Source organism: Podarcis melisellensis, assembly GCF_964234715.1.
Source record: "Podarcis melisellensis genome assembly, chromosome: 5".
Taxonomy (NCBI): domain Eukaryota; kingdom Metazoa; phylum Chordata; class Lepidosauria; order Squamata; family Lacertidae; genus Podarcis; species Podarcis melisellensis.
The window spans coordinates 16,363,036-16,388,348 of record NC_138537.1 but is presented as its reverse complement, the minus strand read 5'-3'; the positions used below and the strand labels follow the sequence as shown (position 1 = coordinate 16,388,348).

At 41.2% G+C, this 25,313-nt stretch overlaps 1 protein-coding gene and 1 long non-coding RNA gene across 19 annotated transcripts in view; one reads left to right on the top strand and one right to left on the bottom strand.

The window, feature by feature from the left end:
* MECOM (MDS1 and EVI1 complex locus) overlaps window positions 1-25,313 on the bottom strand; it is a 457,986-nt gene that overhangs the window by 28,033 nt on the left and 404,640 nt on the right. For 5 of the 17 annotated variants that reach the window (XM_081910743.1, XM_081910748.1, XM_081910745.1 and 2 more), the window contains 6 exons: window positions 23,338-23,494; window positions 18,045-18,098; window positions 12,125-13,487; window positions 11,807-11,893; window positions 9,668-9,755; window positions 906-932 (listed from right to left, as the gene is read on the bottom strand). In XM_081910743.1, coding sequence (XP_081766869.1) covers window positions 906-932; window positions 9,668-9,755; window positions 11,807-11,893; window positions 12,125-13,487; window positions 18,045-18,098; window positions 23,338-23,494 — 1,776 coding nt within the window. The remainder of the gene's footprint in view (window positions 1-905; window positions 933-9,667; window positions 9,756-11,806; window positions 11,894-12,124; window positions 13,488-18,044; window positions 18,099-23,337; window positions 23,495-25,313) is intronic. The other 12 variants (XM_081910752.1, XM_081910749.1, XM_081910753.1 and 9 more) reach the window with 12 other exon arrangements.
* The window catches only part of LOC309369996, a 128,510-nt gene that overhangs the window by 61,003 nt on the left and 42,194 nt on the right, over window positions 1-25,313 (top strand). The gene's annotated exons all lie outside the window — the stretch shown is intronic.

The following is a 25,313-nucleotide window of genomic DNA, read 5'->3' as shown; positions in this document are numbered from 1 at the left end:
TTGAGCTTCTCATTTTTGTCCAAGCCAACTTTTGTCCATCCACACTTCTGCTTGTTCCACGTCCAGAGAGCACAGGTCCAAGAGATTTTCTCTTTGCCCTGCTCCTTTCCCCAGGAAAACCTGCTCTTTAGCTTTAAACTGGGGCAAACATAAATCCATAGAAAACCCAATTGATGTTTGCTCTGATTGAGCAATAGGGTTTCCCTGGGGTGGGTGGGTGGGAAATATACTTAAATAATGACTATATAATATTCCTTTACATGGATTCATCTGCAAAATATCGTTTCAAAGGTGGGTGCTCAGAGAGATCCCCCATCACATGTTCAAAAAATGAGTGAGTGGATGACAGGGTTGCACCACCTAGCTTGTTACTTCCTAGCTGTGGCAGCTACAAACACACATCTCTGTGTTTTGCATGTTCTGCTTTATGCATGTGCTGACACATGCATGTATTGCTTGTACATGTGAGTGGAGTGCTGTGATCTGTGAGGGATGTCATCAAAACTCCCTAATATGATGGTGTCTGATCTATAGTAGATGGCATACAAAGCCCACACTAGCACAGTAAAAAGCTTTATGTGTGCAATTGTGCTGTTGTAAGCTCAGAGCTTTAGATCAGTCACTGGCACAACAATTTTATGCCTCTAGAAATGTTAATACAATTCTTTGAAACACTTGCACAGACAGTCCTTTGTAGCAGACTCCCATTCATTAGAACGTGTAATGGAGTAAAGACTAGCATTTGATGAAAAGTAGAATAAGACACAAGTGTGATTTAGGAGAGCTAAAATAATTAGCAGGAAAAGACTTGCAGGGTTGCAGTGAAGTAAATGAGTTTTCACGTCACGTTTCTTATGCAATTTCTTCTACAGTGTTTAAATTGAAAATATAAATAATGAACTTACCCAAGTTCTTTGATCAGGCAATTGGAACTGGGAGCAAAATTGAAACAAAAACAACACATTATTCCTGCTTTTGGATCCCTTATTGCAATTAATGTATAGTTCATGCTACAATAAATTGGTTTGTCTTTAAGTTGCTAAAACTCTTTGTTGTTTTTGCTATGAGTGACTAACATGGATTACCCTTCTGGAAGTGGATTATTTGTATCTGAAGTGACATTGGGCCAGTACACAACAGTGTTGAAATTCCTCTTAAGGCAGGAGAGGGCAATTTGATCCAGAGAAAGGTAGGGAGGTGGGAGGGAGGAGAGTACTTTCCCAAAGCTGGCTTGCCATTTCTTAACCAAAGTTAAAAGGGAGCCAGTGCTGTTTGAACTTGTCCATCATATCCAAAATGCAGTGCAGCCATTGTAATTATTACGTTCCAACATGATCGTTTTCAAAAAATAAATCAAGATGTGTTTATTTTAAGTAGATTTTTCTTTTAAACAAGGTCTGTGTGGTTTGGCCCTAAAAGCTTCCCATAGTATTTATAGGAAGTTACAGGTATGTTTGTCAACCACTAAAGTTAATCTTTGTATGATTATTAAAACAGTAGCACAAAATAAGTTATCACACAATACTGAGTTAAATTCTGCCTTTGGAACTAATCCTATTTTACCAACCAGCAAAATTGTGGTGGATCCAGTTTTGTGTCAAAACTCTTCTTCATTTGCGTGCCATTTATAGACACTATCTCTAAATTTCACTTTAGAATAAAACATATTCACATACAGATTTATTTATGTTTACCTTTCTGCTAATTTACCTTATTCACAAGTGCAATGCATAACAAGTGCTTAAGGTTAAGAGATGCAATAGTGAAGCATGGAGCAGCAGCAAGCTTAGGGGAGCTGCTTCCAAACATGGATGGCAGCCCACCAAGAGCTCAATGAACCTCACAGGGTTTTTTTGTTGCCTGCTGCCATGTCTAAAGACACACCAAGGAAGACTAGCAGAAACTCAGGACGGGTACCAGACTCACGCTCATTATTCACATGATTGGTGTCACTTGAACTATGCTAAAGAGGCAGCTGGTTGACTGGCACATGGTAAGTAAGCCATTTGTATGGAGATGCTCACCACACGGCTGGGAGGATTTTCTTCAGTCCTCACAAACCTTAGTTTTAGACACTTGTGGTGATGTAGGTAAAGCTGCGGCAATTGCACAGTGAGTTGATCAAGTGATAACACCAAGCGGTGGCAGTATTATGTAAAGGAACAACCAACAGAGGAGCTAGAGTAAGGAAAAGCAAAGGTCCAAGGAAAAACAGGCCGGCTAAGGGAGATCTCTCAATCTGACAGCTGATCAACATTCACTCAACCAAAGCTTTCTTTGCTTCTCCAAGAAAAGTAATTTCATCTGTGCATGCTGCCAATACATGGGTAAGATTATGAGTGCTAGGCTCATATGCATGCAGGCTAGATCGGCATGATCAGAGACGTAGCATGGGAGGGGGGGCCATGGGGGCCGTGGCCCGGATGCAATTTTGTGAGGGGGCTCAAAAAGGCTCCCCCACAGCAGGCTCCTTTATTGGAGCCTGGCTCCACGCAAGGAGGAGCTGCGCCTTGGCTGCGGCCCTTGTGCCTGGCACAGGCTGACCCGGAGGAGGTAAGCAGGGGGAGAGTGGGTGGCAGCTTCCCCGTGCCTCTCCTGCCCTGAACTGTGGTGTGCCAAGGACACCTGCCGCACACACCCCTCCCCCTCAGGGGCACATCCCACACACCGCCCCAGGCAGTGCAGGCATACACTCCACCTCTGGGCATGATTCTTCTCCACACAAAAAGAGAGGACAATCCAAACCTACAAATGTACATGCCCACTTATGAGCCCATACCTTGTGTTACTTCACACTTTATTTTCTATGCCTTGGGCACTCCACAAGGAAGATTCCATGAAGCTCAGTCATATCCCCATGAGGCAAACCTGTTGACCAGCCTTCCATTAATCTCTTACTACATCCTTTCACAGGGGCTACTAGGAGGCTCTAAGTCACTGCAGCTAAAACAAGTGTATTTGTTTTAATCGCCTCTCATTTCAACTACAGTGGTACCTCGGGTTACATACGCTTCAGGTTACATGCGCTTCAGGTTACAGACTCCACTAACCCAGAATTAGTACCTCAGGTTAAAAACTTTGCTTCAGGATGAGAACAGAAATCGTGCTCCGGCGGCGCGGCGGCAGCGGGAGGCCCCATTAGCTAAAGTGGTGCTTCAGGTTAAGAACAGTTTCAGGTTAACGAATTAAGTACTTAACCACTGTATAGCCGTACGAGTTTGGGAGTGAGTTCTGACATAGGGTTTATCAATATTTGTAGCTCGGTGGTAGAGCAGTTGGACTTCCATACAGAAGGTCTTGGGTTCCATCTCTACAGTCTCCAGGTAGGGCCAGGGGAGCTGCTGCCAATCAGTGTAAATAATACTGAGCTAGATGGACCACTTGTTTGATTCAATATAAGGCCATTTCCTATGTTTCTATGTTAATTGTTATTGTTTAGTCGTTTAGTCGTGTCCGACTCTTCGTGACCCCATGGACCGGAGCATGCCAGGCACTCCTGTCTTCCACTGCCTCCCGCAGTTTGGTCAAACCCATGCTGGTAGCTTCGAGAACACTGTCCAACCATCTATGCTAATTACTCTATTTTATTTCTGTTCTTCCTTTTGATCCAGAAGGCTACCCAAGGTGGCTCACATAAAATAATAAAATACAGTTCTTTTGGGTCTGTTTCCAACCCACTCTGGCACGTAGCACTCCCCTGGGGTGGCATGTACCGCAACCCACACGTCTCATCATCAGCATTTTATTAGTAATACTACATTTAAAATCTGCCTTCCCTCCACAAAGCCCAGAACAGCGTAAGTGGTTTTCCCCATTTTATTCTCACAGCAACCCTATGAATTTGGCTAGGCTGAGAGTAACTGGGTCAAAGTCATCCAGTGATCTTCATGGCTGAGTGGGGACTTGAATATGCATCTCCCCACTTTAACAACTATGGCATTCTGGCACTCGGGTTATTGTAGCTGATAAACACCTAACACAACGTTAGCCACCACACAGAAATACTTCTAAAGGGGCAACAGGTTTGTGTACATTTCCCACAAGCAAAACAGAGCAATGGTTTGTCAAGTGGGAGAGTGACTGGCATATAGGGGTGTGAGAGAAGGGTAGAGACAGTTCACTTCATCCACCTTCCACTAAGTCGCCTCCGAACTTTGGTTGCTGAACACAGCTACTGCTTTGAACTCAGTATCTGTGATCACTACTGACATGACATGATAATCCTAGGAAAATAACACTCAGGAATCACGTACCCACTTATCTGGGAATATAGAATCACAGAATTGTAGGGCCATCTAGCCCAACCCCCTGGAATGCAGGAAGCTCAACTCAACTAAAGCATACATGACAGATGGTCTGGGTAGACATTCACTGTCAGTTACCTAATTTATATGGAAATCCCCATAGTTTTCATTTTAAAAAGTATAATATCTGTTTCAAACAAGCAGCTTTGTGTGAAGATTTTACTCCTTCAGAACTAAATGTTAGAAGCAGCTCTCAGAATATGAAGTTTGACAGAAAGAAAAGATGTGATGAAGTTTAAATAATCTTCCTGGGTGCAGACAAAGGGGCTGTCTCTTAGTCATGTGACAAACGTGTGGTTGTTAGAGAAAAGAAGGTGTTGCATGGCAGCCTTTCCTCAGGTCCTGCTTGCAGCTTTCCCTCAGGCATCTGGCTGGCCCATCTGTGAGACCAGGAGGCTGGGCTACGTGGGCTGCAGGCCTGATCCAGCAGGCTCTTCTGATGTCCCTTCTTATAATTGCTCGCTGACAACTTCCCTCCACCCCGCCCCATGGTTCCTGTTCTTTTCCTTTCTCCCCTTTCCAATATGTATTTATTACACAACCTTTAAAGTAGCTCAAAGCCACATTTTTGCTTCATAACGACCCTATGAAGTCGCTGAGGCCAAAGGCCAGCTTTTGCAGAAATTCTGCATTTTATTTTATTTAAAATCTTTATATACTGCTTTATATTTAAAACAACATCCAAAGCAGTGTACAACACAGAATTACAAAACAATCAGTATAAAACAATAGATATATATAAATATATAGTAGTCCAATCTGGTTGCCGTGTATGCAGCAACATTACTAATCAAAAGATGCCTCTTAGAGCAAACACCTTTTTATAACATACTTAAAACATAATGTGGTTTATGCAAGCCTAATTTCCCAGGTAGGCAAAGACCTCTCTACCTGTTGAATACAAGACAGAATACCAGTGGCTGTGGTGCCACCACAAGATTCCCATATGCTGATTTCAATGAGTTGGGCAGTCTATATGGGAGAAGGCACTCTTTCGGATACATTTATAAGTTAACAGCGAAACCTCAAACCAGGCGCAGTAGCAAATTGACAGCCAATGCACGTGCCTCTGCTATGCTCACAATATGTTCACAATATGCAACTCCACTGAGCAGCCATGCTACCACATTCTGTGCTGGCTGCAGCTTCTGAACCAGCCTTGGGATGAGCCCTGCAAAGGCTACACTGCAGTAATGCATTGCTGAGATTACCCAGTGCATGGGTCACTATGGCTAAGCTATCCCTGTCCAGGAACCATCGTAGCTACTGCACCAGCCAAACCTGGTAAAAGGCACTCCAGTCCTAGCCACTATGGTCACTTGGGTAGCAACGATGGAAGCATTTCAGAGGGAATGCACCCCCTCCAGAACAGGTGAATTATTTCCTTGACCCAAGAACTGCTTACTTACAGAGCCGTCATCTCACTGGCCCTCATCCATCCCACAACTACATCTAGGCACTGAGTTGGGTCCTGAAAATCAGTACTATCCAAGAGTTCCTACAGCTGGGTTACTGTGGATCTCCCTAGTCCCTCAAAATGGGGATATTAGTGACTAGGCAGTAGTTGTCATACACCAACAGGTCCAGGGTGGGTTTCCTGAGAAATGGTGGCACAACTGGCTCATCACCACACCCTGAACCCACCTGGTCATAGCCGCTTCCTGCCTAGTCCTTATCAGTCAAGAGCAGCAGGGATCAAGAAAACACATGATTGGTAGCACAGCTGCAGGGACCTTGTTCATGTCTTCAATGCCTCACTAACTGCAACAGACCCCACAGAGTAAGATCAGCTGATGAACTGGACATCTCAGTGGGATGTGCAACAAAATTATAGTCCAAGTTGCTGCAGATGCAACCAATTTTATTCTCAAAGTTCGCTGGAGAAGGTTTTGACATTCCCTGGACCATCCTGAACAGCTCTGTAGCCCATTTGCTTGTGGATGCAAAGTAAGCTATTCTCTGCCATGCAACAGGCATGATTATGAGTTCTAGCAATTGTTTGGTTGGCCTCACAGTTGTCCAGTCTACTTCATTACTTGCAGCTCACTGGAGTCCCTGGGAGCAATGCAGGCTCCAGAGTGCTGAAGAGGGCACTTAGCAATCATGTTTATGGCATGTCACATCTCACTGTTCTGTATTCAGATCACCTGTCTCACATTCTGGGGCAGAGATCAGAATAAGAGTACATCCTGCTCTATGCATTAGATTTACAGCATGCCAGCCTAAACACCAAAACACACATAGCATTTGCCACTGAGAAGATGTTGAAGGCATTCACCCTGTAGTAACTGATTCCCCGTTGTACCATTTTGATTGGGTCCATCACATTGCACATCATCCATTCTTTCCGTCATACGTGAAGGCATAAGAACTATTTCTTGTGAGTTCCCCCATGTGAACAGTTCAAAAGCTATGTCAAAGAGCAATCACTTTATATAGAAGGCAGTATTTTGCTAGCATCCTCATGACAAAACATAAATTGTAACTAAGTTCTCATACACTAGCTACTGCTTTATGCTGGCTCTCAAAAAACAATTAGAACACTTATGGAATGCTTAACTCACCATCGATTGGTGATAAGAGGAGTAACAAAGAAAGATGGGTTTGACTCCATATTGTCTCGATTTATATCGTTTATTAACAATAGTACAGTAATCTCCCTTTGGTCTCAGTCACAGCAGCCACTATGGAGAAAATATCTCAAGGCTCTAGACTGAGGTATACCCTGTGGATGTGAGCTTAATCTGTAATGTAAAAGATTTCCCAAGTCTGTTTTGATGCCATGAGGATGACTGCATATGAGACTTAACATCTGTGCATGCATTAGTGCTGGAAGGAAACACTTTATGCTTGGGAATTGTTGTTTTTTAATTCAAAATACTAATTGCAATACTAGGGTTGAGCCTGGAGCCTCATGCACACACAAAATAAAATATAAAAACACTGCCAAGCCCCATTCAGTGCCTAATAAGCATGGGACGCCTTTGCCCAGCAGCGCTATGGCCCATAGATTGCAGCAAAATACTGGGCAAGGTTTTGCCCAGTGTCTTCCCTGTGTGATGGGCTCATGGGAAAAAGCTGTCCCATGAGCCCTTGCTGAAGAGGGGAGGGGAAAACCTATATAAGGCTGCTTCCCCTGGAGCTCACAGCCATTTTGCTTTGAGAGCTCCCTGCCCACGGTGGCACCCTTGGGTTAGAACAGTGCTTTTTTCTGGAGGGATGCAGGGGTACACATACACCTAAACATTTTGTGAATCTAAGTTTGGCCTCATTGAGGGGCAGTATTTCAATATGAGTAGGAAAATGAGAGTATCCCCAAAAAAAAATTAGAAGAAAAAAAAAGCACGGGCTTAGAGCCTTCACTGAGCAACTGAGGAATTTTGGCTTGCTGGTTGACAAAGCCGGAAAGGATTTCCTTTTCTTTCTTTCTTTCTTTCTTTCTTTCTTTCTTTCTTTCTTTCTTTCTTTCTTTCTTTCCTTCCTTCCTTCTCTCTCTCTCTCTCTCTCTCTCTCTCCCTCCCTCCCTCCCTCCCTCCCTCCCTCCCTGACTGGCACTTGGTTGGGGTTTTTTCTGCCTTTCCCTCGGTGAAATTATGGCTTTCCTAATAATAATAATAATAATAATAGTATTATTATTATTATTATTATTATTATTATTATTATTATTATTAATACCCCGCCCATCTGGCTGAGTTTCCCCAGCCACTCTGGGTGACTTCCAATCGAGTGTTAAAAACAATACAGCATTAAATATTAAAAACTTCCCAACTTCTTTGGTTAGACAGAATTTTTTGTATGAGGGCGGAAATGGCATTGGTCAGGATCAACATAGTGTAGGGGGGCCCCCATAAGAGGCCTAAGGGGAGGATGAACCATGGCAAACCCAATTGTGGGTTCGGTATCTGCCCAGCTGGAATCTGCACTCTGGTCCCTAGTGAGACCTTGCTTGCTTGGCTTGCACCACGGCAAGGTTCAGTGATGGCCGACTCCTGTCATGCAGGTTTGGAGCGATCTAGACTCAGCAGATCCATCCCATCAACATGGGGCTTGTGGAATGATGAAGTGATCCAGGGACCCAATGGCATGCCAACCCTTGCCCTGTCTGCTGCTGTCAATAAAGATTTGGCCTGATTTTATCCCATCGCTGTTGTACAGTCTAGCTATTTTACTGCTCTCACGGGTCAAATAGTGCACTTGCCTGGGCAATGTACTGCATCCCTATAATTTTGTCCTGAAATGTCCTAAGCCAGGTTTCAGTTAGTATAAACTATGCATTCTTTATCCACTTATTGGACTTATTGGTAGATTCTTATGAAATAAATCTTCCCTGAATGCCAGCTTACACTAATTTTTGTAATATTATGGACTACCACAAATACAGTCACTGACAAGTTCTCATATCCTTATCCTCTGAGCTTGGCCATGCTTGCTAAGCTGCATATAATCATTTTCAACAGCAAAACAGTGGCTTTCTACAGTACTGTGGAACAATCATATCGGTGTTTGCCTATAGTGTTATAAATAGCAATAGAAATTAGAATTCCAAGATCCTAGACCTTTGTTTAGGCTACTAAACTAGCACAACCAGAAGAAGCAACCCTGACCTGACAAAACAAAAATGGTGAAGTCTATGCAAGCAGTGCTCAATTTTATCTCATGCATCAAGAAGTTACAGGTGGCAAAGGTTATGTATTAAGGTGGACCCACAAATTCCTGTGGCTTAGAAACAAAATAGACCCTAAACTTGTGACTGAGCCTGTCTGTCATGCACTTGGGTTGGGCATTTTTGCCCCCTGGCAGGTATGACATAAGCAAATACCAGAAGTTGCTCCCTCTTGACATATCTTGAAAAATTGAGAAGTAGACATATGGTGGATCAGTCATATTATCATTTCACCAGGTGCTTTTGTTTGGCATAACTGCATAAGAACTTAGTTTAACAAGCCCAGCGCCTTGAAAGCAGAGGCTAGAAATTCAGGGAGGTGCTTTGGGTGTGCCCGGCATTTTGCTCATGCCAGTCTGCATAGTGCGACTTCTGGGCATTTTTCTTAGAGGCATTCATGCCAGTTGAAAGACTACTTCCAATACACCCTAAGGGGCTTCTCTTGTGGCATCTGAGACACACAACCCCAGAATTCCACTGGGCATGGGGAGACAGTTGCACTGTTCTCTTGAAGTCTTCCTGAAAAACATTTGTGAAAAGTAAAACAATGCTACGTGGTTTGTTTCTCCCTACTCACTAAAACTTGTATGTTCTAGGAAATCCGATAATGACTAAGATTCCCGTTGTTCCTGTGCACCTGCGTCTATGGCTTAACATGTTTGTTTACCATCACAACATCTTGATTATAAAAAATACTTACTTGTGGGTGGAATAAGAATCCCGGGGATGGTCTCAAGTACTTTTCTTTTAAAGCTTCAAGTGGGTCAGTTAGCTTTCTTTTTTCTACTCTGTAAATGTTAAAATAAGAATGTTCTTGTGATGACTCAGTCTCACATATGGATAACTATTTGATAACTTGGATTCAGAACAAGAGGCAAAACTTCTCAGGCACAAAGATCAAAGACAAGGAGGTGCAATTCACTATGCTCTTTAATGTCAATGAGGCTGGTGGGCACCCCTTAAAAAACTACGCCAATGGCTCTGGAAACATTCCAGTTTCAAGTATCTACTATTATGTGCAACAGAAACTGCTGAGTGGTCTGAGCACAGTTATCAAAACCATAACTATATTATCAAAACTACAGAGTTGAAATGGCCAATTTTCTATGGAACAAAATCAAATATTAAAAACAAACAATCGGACTGAAAATTTTTCTATGAAGCATTTATTATTGTTTTACTATTAATAATATTATCTGCTTTTGAAGTATGGGAAATGAGTTCCAAATATGTCAGCATCGACGCTCACCACTTCAAATACAAAATACATCTATTTCCATATTCATATTTTCTCCCCTCCCACAATAAGATTATGGTTTTTTTGTAACTCATCATGAAGGTCTGCCAAGTTTATATCATGTCAATATTGGCTAACTGTTTAAAGAATGAGAGGATTTTTTGTTTTACATTTGGAAGTTGTAGATTAGTTAAGTTGTGCCAAGTGACTGAAGCAGCAAATTCCATAGTAGAAAAATACTACAGAAATAAACAAAACCGGGGGGGGGGGGGGAGAATAATTTTAACAGGATGCTATATTTATTTAGGTCTAAATCCCATGAATGAATATCCAGATGTGATATTCGAAAACAGCAAGTTGGCGTCATTCAGCACTTGTTCATAAACGTAGGCCAGTTTTTCCCAAACTTTATTCTTTCAAAATATAAAAATAAAATGTTCCTTTCCCTGTTTAACCTGAACAGCATAGTTGTAGAATATGTAAGAGTAAAAATGACTCACTCTCAGAGGAGCCCCCCCCCCACTCCCTGCGTTTTCTGCATGAGTCACTGATCTGGGAAGCAAGGCCAGAGCAGTGACTCAAGCGCAGGCAGATTGGAGGCCCTTCTGAGGGTGGGTAATTCTGCTGCCATCTCTGCATTGCGGATGAATGAGTTTCTCCACTAGAGAGAGAGTGCCATCCAAAGCAGAGGTTCATTGAAAGGATCTTAAGCCACAGCAGTAAATCATGCAGAGATGCAGTGAGCTCTCTCCTCTGTGGGTGGGTTATTGAGGGCTTTAACTAAAGAGCCTTTAATTATTTAATTAATTTAGACAACTCTTGCTGTACTCTTGCTGTGTGCTGGCATATTAAATGGGAATGAACACCTTAGGCAGCCGGCAGCCGTTGTTATCCCTTGTCTAAGGGAACTTGTCAATTGCGTTTTGTTTAGATTTTTGCTCATCTGGTCTTGTGGTATGCTTTGCTCCTTTGCAACACATACGCACCTACGGCTGTACACCAATAGAAGTCAATATACTCACGGGAAACACACTAGTCTGCATTGTCAGGGGGCAGCTAGAATACTTCCACTCACGAGGAAACTATATTTGGGTACAGCTGCACGCCTGATGATAGATCCATCAGGCTTGGGCTCTTACTTACAAAGAGAGAAACTTGGCTAGCCTGCCATTTGAAGTGGCAAACTTGGGGGAACAATTTATTGCATTGTCTTTCTAGATATCACAGGGAAGACAGTACCCATTCAATGTGGCAAATAAAGAAACTATTTTATGAAAACCCAGAAAAATCTCTAATCAGGGATATCAAATTGAATTTGTTTGAATGCACCGGCTCTTTCGGGTGTCTCCCTGGATAGATCCAGAAAATAGCATACATTGCTATTTCCCTTTGGAATAATTGTTCTATTGTCCTGTGTTCAATAAGATATCCGAACACACTAATATTTACTATTATTGTTATTTCATTGCTATATTACTATTTATCATGCAGTTCCTTTGGCATTAGTTGTAATACTCTGCACAGCAGAGTGCAACAAACACTTCCCAATAATTAAAAACAAATCAGTAGATTACTTGATTGTAAATAAAGGCAGAATTTTACCCTTGAGTTCCACGTTGTGTTGCTATGGTACAACGTGTTTTGAGTTCTTGAGTGAAACACCTTTGATTGCAGTGGAGATCGACGTTCCTAGTTTGCAAACAAAAGCTGGATTTGACTGCCAATTTTTAAATACATTATTTTTTCTGAAGGGAAAATTGCTTCAGATATAATAATTATTTTGTATTAAGAGAATAAATGTTTAAAAATCCCCAGTCCCTAAGCTGCATTCATTCAAATTTCAACTATTTGTGCATTTTATTACATTAAATGACTGAGGACCATTTGGGCCATCTGTATAGCTTGTTTCATGTGTATTACCTGTAAATGGGATCCATAAAGAAAGGTGTTGGCCTTGCATGTTGCAAAGAGATGTCCGATGACTTCCTTGATTCAAGATCAATATCTCCTTTCTTTCCTCCAAACACATGGTTTTTCCGAGGCTCAGTCTGTTTTGTACCACTAGCTCGACTTCTGCTGCCCATACTCAAATCTAGAGGCTGGTCCTGGTTGGTCACTGATGGAGCTGCTGGTTTTGAGGTTATAGGAGTAAGTGGTTTCTCCTCCTTACGTTTAGTGGTAAGGTCAAAGGGAGACTCGGAGTTTCCCTTTAAGATCTTCTTTGCTTCACCTGGCGATTGGGGTTCCATTTTCAAAGGTAACGGTCTCAAGTCTCTATCAGGAAATGGGTACATTGACTGAGAGAATGCTGGAAAAAATGGGAGGGGAAACATGGAAGGGTAAGGTAAGGCTCCAACCTTTTTGTCCTGTAGCCCCACAAGTCCTGTCGAACCAAAGTATTTTTCAGCAATAGAGGCAATGGCCTTTATAGAATCATTCACAGCTCCTGACACCGCAGTTTGCTCCTCTAAAGATGGTGAGAAGATGGAATGATTGCTGTATTCTTTCTTATTATTTACGGAAGCCAAATTCTGCAGAGAGTTTACTTTGTCTTTGAACATTTTACCATTTTCTTTACATTTCTCTTTATCACTTTCAATGTCACTTTCCAGATCAGAGCCAGAGGTGGTCTCCAGGTCACTCCCACTGGGGGTACTGACATCATCAAGGTCACTACTCTCTGACTGGTCACTCATTTTTTCATGTGGCCTCTCTTCGGAGGACCTTTCTGGTTGAAGCTCCACTGGCTTATTTTCACTTAGGTTAGGTGGGTGCTTATTTAGTGCCTTCAAAATATCCTGGGTAGCTGGCAGTGTCTGAGGATGTGTCATGAGGGGACTTTGACTTTTGATTGATTGGTCTGTGTTTGGCAGTCCTTTAACAGGAGAACTAGCAGGTATCAAAGGTGGCCTGTGGTACAAGCCTGAAGGAAACAGACCAGGGAAGCTAAAAGAAAATCCAGGAGCTGTTGGAAAGGTAAGACCAGCAGGATGCCTATTGGCACCAAAATAGTCAGCAAGGCCCGGATTTGCATGATTCATATTAACCATGGAAGATTTATCCATAGCTGGGGTTCCAGGAAGTGATATGCCTTGGCCAAAAAATCCTCCTGCCGCAAAATGGTTCTTGCCCTCACAAAATCTCCTGTGTTTATTTAAGGAAGACGTAGTGCTGAACATTTGTCCACAGTCTTTGCACTTGATTTGGGTTCTGCAATCGGCATGCATACGCTTATGACGGCAAAGGTTTGAAAACTGAGTATAGGACTTATGGCAGACCTCACCTGTGTGTAAACAACAACAACAACAAAAACTCAGGATTTAAAGTAATTTTTTCTGTTCCTCCTCCCCACACCACATTCAGTCCCACCCAGCAGCTTTAAACTGAGCATCTGAAGTCTCTTACACTTTTAGAAAACTTACTTAGCGCTCATTTCTAAACATGTTTACTCAGAAATAAGACCCACTGAGTTCAATGGAATTTATATCCTTGTATATGCAACTATGACTGCAACCAGCATTCCTATGTGCATACACTTAAGAGTAAGCCCCATTTAACACAGTCTGTTGATTTGAATGGGTCTGCTCTGAGTATGACCAACAATGGACAGCACCAAGGCCTTAAACATGTATAGGGGCTGCATTGTTCGTCAGACATCTGAAAGGATGAGTCTGAGTGCAGATTGCATGTAAAAAACAAGGAATCCAGTTAGGCAAATATAATGAGAAGCAGAAAATGAAAATCCCCACATTTCTTTCCCTTTTTAAAAAACAATTCAACATTAGTATCATATTGTTTTATTGTTCATAATATCTGACAGCCTTGAGGTTTTATATGCATTGGCCAGGATCCAGAAAAATCCATGTGCATGCACCTGAAACCCCTGTCGTCCTTCCGATTCAGCAGTTCCCTACTTGCAAGTTGAGAAGAGATACAAAAACGTTACATGCAAGCCAATCTTTTGCACATATGTGGAGTTCTGGATTATGGTCACTGCTTTATAGTACAATGATATAAGACATAAGACATAATTGCAGAAGAAAATACCATATTGACCCCAGAAACACTTGCGTATGCATGAGTAACTTGACCCCGTGGTTTGCTCCATTATTTTGATTGCACAAGCATATAAAGTTACTTTTATCTAAGAAAGTCTGAACAGAAGTTACCACAGGTTTAGTGCTTTTGATATATGCTGCTATATATATACTGCATAACCATGATAGCTATACTGGACTGATTTCGGAAATAAGGTACTGTGGTTGTATATGTGCATCATGAACAAAGAATACATTTTCTAAGCTAATTTCTACAGTTGGAACAATTCCTGTGGTCATTTACTAAAACAAATCTGCATTCAGAACAAATGTGTGCTCTCGGCAGGGCCTTGCTAACACAGGTATGTGATAAGTTTTCTTCAAAATCAGCGCAAATGCAAGGAGGACCTGCAACAAAGCATTGCTGTTTGTGGCATGCTGCTGTAAAAGATTTCGGTCATTCCATTCTCCTTCCAGTTTTGTGTCTTCCTCGGTTGTTACTTAGCATTCCATGGCCACTGAGCACCGTTAGTAGGCTTTGGGCTGTTGGGAGGGATCCCCTCCCGCTTAGGGTTTTCCCCTAAAACACAACAAAAAACATACTTCTGAAAACCTTAAGAGTTCCTGGCTGATTCCTCCCTTTTGTATGGGAATATAATTGGCACACACAGCCTGAAATTTTAAAATAGATGAGCCTACAATAAAATGTTGTAGCATGGGGTGTTGCAGTCAGTCATCCAGGATTATACTGTTCCATTTCCCCTCCAACTTGGTTTTCTATCTCCTCTACCCCAACAAATCAGTCAGTATTCCATGGCCCCTGAACATGTTCATTTCTCACTGAGCTTATTGAGGGTTTTTCCTCCGTCAAGGTTTTCTGTCCTTCTGCAAAACTTAAGGTTCCCCCAGGCTTGCTGACACTTCCCTCCTGGGTGTGGATGTTGCCACTTTGGCTATATATCACCACTCTAAACTCTAAATAGCGGGTATGGTTATTATCCTTATGCATTAAAACCCAGCTTCCTCCAGTAAAGAAGAGTTGAACAGTTTAACTTTTGCTCAGTTTGTGTTATATCACAGGCTCTTGCCCTTCACACATCAAAGCCATACAACAATGCATATTGTGCATTCTCAGACCTTCTTAACAATTATTTTAGTGGTTTCAGACAGGCTGACATAATTTACAATGGCTCTATTTTAAGCCTGCAAAGGAAACTGAATTGAATGTATCCCATCCTGCACTCTTGGTTCCCATGAACTATAATCACGTCCTCTGACTTCCATGTACACCGTGGCTGATGCTAACCTTCCTGCTCTTATAAAGCTTATCCTTGAGAACCTGCCCGCTTGTTGTCTGTCTTAAATGTTTACCCTGTAGCTATCTGTTCCCATCACAACAACAAAGAGTTCCATTGTCTGAGAAGGCCCTGATTCCACCTGTCTGGCTCAGATGAGTTGCCTTGCTGATATCTATCAGACAACAGCTAGAGCAACAGTTGCAGGGTTGGGTGCAAGCCAAAGAAATGTACAATTCAGGAAGAATGTTATTGCTCTGTATCAGCCAGGGTTCCTGTAAGATACCTTTCATTCATAAGGAATGCTCCAGCCAAAAAAATGTATTAAGAAAAAAATATTACTCACACGAGAACAGTAGCAGGTTTAATTTGATCTTTCTAAGTGTGAGGGATTTTCCCTTATTTTGGAGAAAATATCACACAGATTGGAGAAACATCTGGAATTTTTTCTAAATTAAATTCTTCGATCCATCAATTTAATTTGGAATATTTATTGCCTTTAAAGCCCAATGCAGATGGCATTCCTCTATCACAGTGTTCAGGACTTCTAATAGTGAAGTTGCTATTGATTTGTATGGTATCCAACTTGCAATCCTATAAATCTTATTATTATTGAACTTAATGGGGCTTGCTTCTAAACAGAATTGTACGGGATTGCACAGTAAAGAAATCGCAGGTTCTTAACTGGTCTGAAGGTACATGGTACAGTTGCACTGGTGAAATTTACTAAATAGATCTTGGCCGAAGTAATATCCAGGTGAGAGACTTTGAGCTCTTGTCGAAAAGACAGAATACAAATTTAACAAAGAAATAATAGATTTGATATGCAAGCAGGAAGACTTCTACTATATACAGAGGTACTCAGTTGTTCCCTTTCTTAAAGATAATAGGCTGGCACTTATTTACACATGAAAATACATCAGAGATATACAAATATAAAATGGCTTTCATGCCTAGCAATCTGAGACACAGCTGACATAGTGGTTAAAATTTAAAACTAAGCAGACAACAATACTACCAGTTGAGATGAGTAGTTCTTAATGGCCTTCACAACAAGGCAAGATTAACTGGCCGGGCAAACATTCACTTTTAAAATTATAGCCGAAATCATTAATGAATGCATTAAACTGCAGCACACTAATACATTGATACGATGGAGAGAGGATAGGAGACCCCTTGCAGATTCCATTACGTAACCTATTGTATCAGTAGCCATAAATGTTCAAGATCTGCATAATGGCCCCAATTCAGGTTGGCCCCATCTCCTGATTCAGCAGTTATGTCTGGGATAATAGCAAGAGGCAGAATGAGGAAACAAGTACACCAGATCACTTTGCACTATAGTAGTTCCTTCCCTTATTTGGCAGTTCTCTCTGCCACTATAAAAAGAACTGTCCTAATCTCCAGCTTGGGGCATACAGGCTTCTCCATTCACTTCCATGGAACAGGGCAGCTTTCTACACATTGCTATCTCTCCAATTACAATGGATGGAAAAGGTCTTATGGCCCAGAACCCTGAAACTCAGAATGAGTTTGGGTAGTAGGGTAGTGCATTGCCACCACCAGTCAGGTGATGCTTTCAGTAGTTCATCACAGAGATAATCCTAAATTTATATTGACAGAATTGTGGGGTTTTGGTTAAATTAGTGAATGATGTGGCTGTGCATAAAGTTAGGACTGGAAACCAACTATTTAAAACAGAAGAACGGTTTGGGTGGATCAAACTAAGTCTCTCAAGGCTGCAGTAGCGAATTAAATGCCTCAGGAAGCTCACAGGAAAGGTTGTGATGGCAATGGTCATTCATTATTGTTTGTCTTCAATCTATGGTAATCAGAAGCTCACAATAACAGAGAGCGTAAAAGAAAACATAGGATGCATTCATTTGAATTCTTGTGACAAAGACAGCGTTGAAATGGAGATGAACGTATTTTTGTGCAAGTAAATAGAATGAAAGCGCTTTAAAATTTGTCGTGGGTGGAAAAGGATTGCCTAATGCATGGTAGAATGTGAAGAGACCAATAAGCTTCATTCTTAGTGTAGCACTCCAACCCTGCCAGTCCCTTTAACTTCAATATACATTTTTACTTTAAACTAAGCCAAGTCAAGCTATTACAGGAGTGGATCTACAGTGAGACATTTTCTCTTCCACCTTGATAAACCCTTATATTCTATAGCATTACATTCTTATATTCTATAACCTTACATTTGCTTTAAATTTCCAAGCCAGGGGTCTTATTTCCCGGCCTCTCTGTTTTCAACACCGTCTTGACTCTGTACTCATCTAACCATTGCAATCCTTCCCACACCAGATACCAAATACATTATAATCCATCAATGACTTAAGCATTTAGGACCAAGAAATTAGCTAGAAGTGAAGTTCGCATATTTTCTGCTTATTAAACACATGACTGTTAAGTGCTATTTTTAATGCATTGCTGTCTATTCCAACATGTGGTTTCTATTTGAGCAAGCTGGAGGTTTTATGAAGGCAGGCAGTGTGTAATTACCTTTGTGTTGGTGAGTTGGTGTTGGTGAGTTTGCTCCCAAGCCAGGGCGGCATACTGTAACGAGAGACAGTTGCCATAAACAGACTGAGAAGGTACAGCATGGTGTGTGGCCTTTTTGCTGGGAATCAGATATCTCTGCTCTAGGTGACCCTCTACCCCCAGCCACAAGCGCTCAGAAAATCCTACCCTGACATGTGATCTTTAAATTCTTTTGTTCTGTAATTACACGGCAATTATTCATAATTGTCCTATGGTTTTTTCTGTCCATCATCCTTTGCATTTGAAAAATCACAGTTGCTCTTTTGGTTACACTAGCAATTGCTGATTAATGAAAAAAGTAGGGAAGAAGCATTTTCCATGTGATTTAATTTGAAAAGAATGGCAGAGCATCTGAATTTTCTTTTAAAGAAAAGAAAAGAAAAAAGGAACTGGAGCCGCAGGGTATGAATGGTCCCTATATGGCTGGAAGCTATTGTTCACTAATTATTTTATTTTCACTAATATTAAAAAGACAGCCCTGTGATGTCAGGCAAGGGAACACAAATCTTTAAACAACGGTCATAACTGGGTCTAGTTAATTATGTTTTCGCTTGCTTAAATAAGTTGAAGCACAAATATATAAAAATATCAACCATTCCAGGAGCAGGACCACAGCCCTCTGAGGGAATTCTTTTAAGCCATTAAAAATCATGTTGATATATTATTGAGACTCAAGGCTCACACAGATTCATTCAACTGCTCCCTTGATGAATGTATGGAGTATGTTCTCGTACACTGAAGAAGTTAATTCGAGAGCTACAGGAAGCTGGTTGTTGGTTCTCAAGAGTTTGAACCACAAGTCCCCATGGGCTGATATGAAATTGCAGGTTGGCCCCTCTCTCCATTAAACTGGCTTCCTGTTTGACCCCACACCTTCATGCTGTGTGTATCTGGATTCTGTGGCCCAGTAGTGCAATATAGCAAGCTTAAAAATTCTGTTAACTGATCCTTCCTTGGAAGCTCTTTGTACATTCAATAGAAAGTAAAACCACATTATGCTGTTTGACCTGATGTCAGAACAAGAGGGGTAAGGCATGGAATTAGGAAGGATTCACATAACATTAAAAGTGATCTGAACTTCCCACCGTGAGAGATGCAAGTCTTGAAATAAAGACATGCCACTTGCCTCGCCGTTGGGTAGATGGGCAAGATCGTTTCATCAAAACATGGATAAAAAAAATGTTCAAGTCAGTCATCCATTCCTAGTTTTCTTTTAACATCTTAAACTGTTTGCCCCCACATTCAAATAATCTATATTTCAATCTGCTTTCAGAGTCATGAGAATTGAGCCACAGACATTAAGTAGTTAATAATTTAGAATTTAGTTAATTTAAAAAACTACATAATTCTCAATTATTAACTACTCAGTGTCTATGTCTAATGTCAAATTAATCAGCAGATTAATTTGCTAACCCACAGATTAAAAATTGGCTATTTAATTACAATTACTAACATCATAATGATATTGATGACAGTGGGGCAGAAGGAAGATCCGTATTTATTTTCCATTTTTATGCTGTTTTTTTATCCAAAGGGCTCTCAAGACAGCTTGATATGGCAATCATAAGAACTCCCTGTGTGCCGTGATTTACTTAATTTTAATTAGAGCAATCCCCTGAGGAAACAGTGTGTAGTGTTGGCATCACTGTGTCAAATTATTGCTGAGCTTCTACTAATCGTCATGCAGTGCCTTAAGGTATCTTCCTGAATAGCATGCAGTTGGTTGATTTGGGCAGCCATGAGATCTAACTTTAACTGTAACAGCTGTGTTTATAGCGCTCTTGCTAAAGTTGATCAATAGGATAGGGCAGCACATAGACTTTCCAATTGAAAATGTTTTAGTGGAATAGAAGCCTGCAGTCAAAACATTGGCTGCTTGTTTCAAATCAATATGTAAAATGCTATTCAGCCTCTCCACCAACTTATTAGACCTCTCCAGATTTATTAGACCTGTTGTCCCCCCGTAGGGTGGCCAAATCAAATGAAACAATAACAATAAAAGACACATCTAGTACAATTCTCCTATCAGGCTCTACACTGGTAATGTACCCTTGGTTCCCTGGCCCACAGTTCCCAGCCCAATTTCTCCCCCTTGGCTCCTCTTTCCTTCATTTACATATCTCATTCACCAGTGTTTGAGTGCCTCACTTCCTCGGTCGATAGAGCATGAGACTCTTAATCTCAGGGTTGTGGGTTCAAGCCCCACATTGGGCAAAAAAATCCTGCATTGCAGGGGGTTGGACTTAGATGACCCTCATGGTACCTTCCAACTATGACTCTTTGATTCCTTTAGCCTCTCTCCTTCAGAATTCCTATCCCTCCATAGCATACAGCCTTTCCTGTTTTGCACATCTTTGTGTTTCTTCAGAGCTCACTCTTGTGTCCTTATTGACTTAGTGCCCTTTTGTCCCTTTTCTTCAGGACTTCTCCATCTTCTCTTTCTTCAGCTTGCTTAGCTCTTGGCCTCCTGTCCTTTCTTTCCTATGTGCTGAGACCTCTTCCAAGGACGTTTTCTTCCCCTCACCAATGATGGAGTGCAAAATGCTTTGTTCCCTGAGCAACTGAGCATTTTGTGCCACACCAGCTGTTGTGTTTTATTGAATATTAACTTAGTTGAGAGAAATGTCTATAAAGTATTTACTGTACTGAAACACCACCACCTAGGATTTAAGTGGTGCCTTGGAATCATCCAATCACTTCGCATGCTGTATTTCAAATATCTTTTAAAAAATTCAAACCTAAGATCAGCTAATGGGGAAAGTATGAATTAGGACACTGGTCAGCCATATTGTTGTGAACAACACACAATTCAAGGGAAACGGATACACACACAGAAGTCATAGATTCAGAGACAGACTCCTTCCTGCTACACCTTTCATTCTGCTGTGATAACTCCTGAAGCCACTGCAAAATTCTGAGAAGCAAGGAATGTCCAGGGCAACGGGTGAGGAAAAGGCAAACACTCGCCACAAGATCCCGGGTAATTGTACCATGGTGCAGGTAGCAATTTGACTGGGCTCCTCTTTTACAGCTTATTTTTCCCAATAGTTAAGTTGTCCCCAACAACAGCTTCCAAGAATAGTGGTGATAACGTCTTGGTTTATTCCCCCACTTTTTTATCTGCATTTTTTAAAATAAAAAATAGTAAAATGTTGAGTTGCCTTGACTTCTGCTTAGATAAATTTGAAAGCAACTGAATAGAATGAAATATGTTCGGTGATAAACCTTCACTGCCATAATTCTCAATGTGGACAGCTACTGAAAGGCTCTCACATAACTAAGTCAATAAGGATTCTTTGTTGAGTTTGTCTATGAAGATGGCCTCTTCCTTTGGGAAAGAGTAGCTAGAAGCTGTTTTGAAATTAGCAATCATTTGGAACGATTCCAGGGTTTTTGGTGGTTTGCTCAAGGGAATCTCATTTGGTGGAATCTTCTTACACTTTATTAGTCACATCCACCAGTAGCTCTTCTTCCTGAGGCTACATTAAGAATAAATAAATAAACTTACAAAAGGTTCAAAGCATAATTAGACTTGGGCCTAGGGAAGTATGCCAGAGCACACAATATAAAATGAGGTTATAAAAGTATTTCCAGAATTGCCTACAGAGTCTCGGATACCAGGCAGCTTCTGAAATGAAACAGGCAGGAAAAATATGCGGAGTGCTCTCCTCCAAGAGCTGGTCCATATGGGAACCAAAAGCAGCATCCCTGTAGTGAATTCTCACCTCCTTGCCACAAGGTTTATAAGCTCTAACCAAATGGAGAGCAGGCATCATGAAGTGGCTATCCTCAATAGCAACACGCAGCAGAGGCAGAGGATCTCCTCCATGATCATTACTTCAGGGAAGGAAAGTTCGTGCCATGGGAATGCCTTTGGGGGTGGAATTTTTAAGAGCAAATGAATGTGTAGGCTTAATTCTGGCTCTACAGCCTTCCTCTGAGTTTGTATTCCCCTTCTGATTTCTACACAGTTACTCCCGTCTGCTTTCTTCTGCACTACGTTGCATTCCATCGTCCCACATACCCTTGGCTGTCTATGTCGTTGATGCTGCTCCATGCAAGTTTCCTAGCCCAGGGTGACATCTTTTCAAGTTCAAAAGAGAAAGGTGAAGTAGATTACAAAAACAAGGTGAGTCTTGTGGCTACGCTGCAAGTACCCTAAAAACCATAGCAGACTCTCTCTGTGATTTTGAAGTAATCTCTATGTGGTTCTCAAAGGCCTTCAGTGGTCAGGTGCTATTTTCAGCAATTCATTCACACACTGACTACTGTACTTCTAGCACAAACCAGAATTGGTTACTTCACTATCCTGTTTTGGCACGTGCACTTTTTAAGCACATAGTATCACATTTATTAGAGTGTGCACGAAAGCAGATTGTACAAATTCAGCATTTATTTTGCAAAACATATAAAATTAAAAGTGCGAGGAAAGAAGCATGCGTAACCAACCACTGTGCCAATTTGGTAGTGAGGAATACACCTGAAATGAAATGTGACAAGAGTGCTGATTCTACACAGACACATACATACACAGAGAAAGAAAGGGAGTGGCAGGCCTTCAGTCAGCCATGCCACATGGGAAGGTGACCCCAGCTTCCCTGTCACATATAGACTGAACGGACAACACATGCAGAACTTTGCAGAATTTTAAAGACATCTGTTGAAAGGTGCCCTTTCTGTACCAGGGAGATTGCAGATAATTATTCTTATACCAAGGATTCCTGTACATTCATAGAACAATAAGTTGGCAGTATAATCCTATTAACAAGTAAGCCCGATTGGGTTCATTGGGACTCATTCTCATGTTAAGCGTGTCTAGGATTGCAGCCGAAATTATGTTCCTTAAGTCTTTTTTAACTTCCTACAGTTAAATCTGCTAGAGTATCTGCTTGTGGGGAAAGTAATGAGTGAAGACCATATGTTGAGACTGGAAATTAAATTTCTAATAATTCTGCTGCCTGAAATAAGACAAGTCCTCCCCGAACACTTCTTGAGCAAGTCCCAGAACTACAGAGGTTGATGGGAGTAAGAAAATTGCTTGTCAGTGCAATATACGGCTCCAGACTTTCCACCAACACAATATTTTATTTTTCTGATTAAAGGCACAATCCAGTTAAAGACAGTTGGGAACTGTCTGATTAAAGACCGTTGGGATTGCTAATGCTTCAATGGGAGCATGTTTATCTGATTCCGCATCTTGCTAAAAAAAAAACCAGACAGACACAGAAGCTTAGTGGTTAAGTGGGAGACTTACATATAAAAGGCTTGACACTGCTGTGGATATGTTTGTGCTGTTTGAGGCCTGAAGAAGTGGCAAAAGTTTTACCACACTCTGGACAAGCATGCGCACGAGCCCCAACGTGCTGCGAACGAATGTGTCTCTGGAGGTTGCTGGGGTCCGTGAAAACCTGCTAGGAAATGAGTACTGATTAAACACGAAACTTTGATGCAGACAAGGAAAAACAACAACACCAGCAATTGCACAAGACTCTAGTCCAATCAGGAGGCATTGCATATGGAATAGGCAAAAGTTGGCTTTTTTAAATAGTTTATGCGAGTTCTGTTATGTAAGTGAATTAAAAGATAGAAGAGGTGACTTTTAAGGCCTGTTTACAGTACACATTTAAAACAGCGGCAAGCACACTTAAGGGCCCTGGCTCCCATACAAGAAACCCTGGAAACTAAATTCTGTGATGAAGCTAGGGGCTTCTAGCCACTAACCATCAAAAGTACAACTCTCAGGGGGTTTTGGAGGATGCCATAATGGTTAAACCAGTTTCAAAGTGGTTTGAAAATGTGCAGAGGTACTAAAACATCTATGCAGTTTCATTTATTTTGCATGTTTAGCTTCACTGAGGGTATACAGTATTTAAGAGAAAATACATTTTAGAATTTATAAACTGTATAGTAACAATAGCAGCCATTTCCAGCATAATAAAATGTAAAGACAGCAATAGACAGATGTAAATATTAGGTTGGATCCTGCAAAGGATACTTAGAGTAGATCCACTGAAATGTGACTTAGTTAGACATGACTTTCAATAGGTCTAGCCTAAGCATGGCTAAATCTGAATCTAACCTTTTGCTACTTTTGTTGTCATCATCATTACCATTCCAATACAGTTTGCAGCTATTCGCTTCTTTCTTAAACCCCTAATTCTGTCTGTTTCTGATATTCCTAAACCAGGTCCCTACAACTAATACTCATGGTTTACTAAGAACTGCAATGTCCTGACTGTCAAAGCTTATCCTTGCCCTGTTTTGTTAAGTAGAGAAAATGGAGGATGGGTTGCAAATGGGCAGTAATTTTTGTCTATTGGACTGTAGCTCCCTAGGGGATGAGCCAAATACATATTGCTGCATGTTGCTGGGATCCTAAATGGATAGGTCCCAGAAATTATCTCCACCGCCTTCATAATCTCAAGTGTTTGCTTAGCCTTCATAGAAACAAAACTCAGCAAGCATTTTCTGCAACACTATTCAAATATATTTCAGAACAATGTCATCAATAAGACCTATTGATAGTTACTAAATTTACTAAACGTTTCTGCTACACCCACGCATCCATCCCCCATGTTTTATTTGTGGCACTTAAACCATAGGCACAAACAAATTTTTTTATGCTGTATTTTACACAAATAGATTTGTGCTCCAAGCAGTTCACACATGACACAGCATCTCATAAACAGAGTTATTTGTCTTCTACAATGTCATATATGCAGATTCTCACATATAATCTGCTCCTAAAAGGCGTATATTGGACGGTATTATTTCCCTTTTGTTATATTGTTCAAGCAGTGAGAGTAAGCAGCTGACACAACACAATGGCCTAATTGCCACAAAACTCTATACAACCCTAAATCCTAGTTTCAGTAGTCACACAAGTAGTTTTGGCATTCAATCAGTTGCATTTCCCTATTGGTATATTGAGAGTTCTGTTATGTTAGATAAGAATTAATAGTCCATCTGACTGAAAACCATCAATGGATTTCAGACCCCTTGCTTAGGCGGGTGTGCTCTCTACAACATCAAAGTGACCCCATACGTGCAAAATATGTACCAAGCTCTGAGTTAGATGTCACTATCAGCAGCTTCATGTGATGCCCTGAAACATTTCAGGCTGCAGATGGATGAATCAAGTTTGAACACTCTCCCACATTAACAAAAAGCACATACAAAACAAGTACGCACAAAAATGTCAGGGAGAAGGTTCTGACCTAGCCTTCTTGT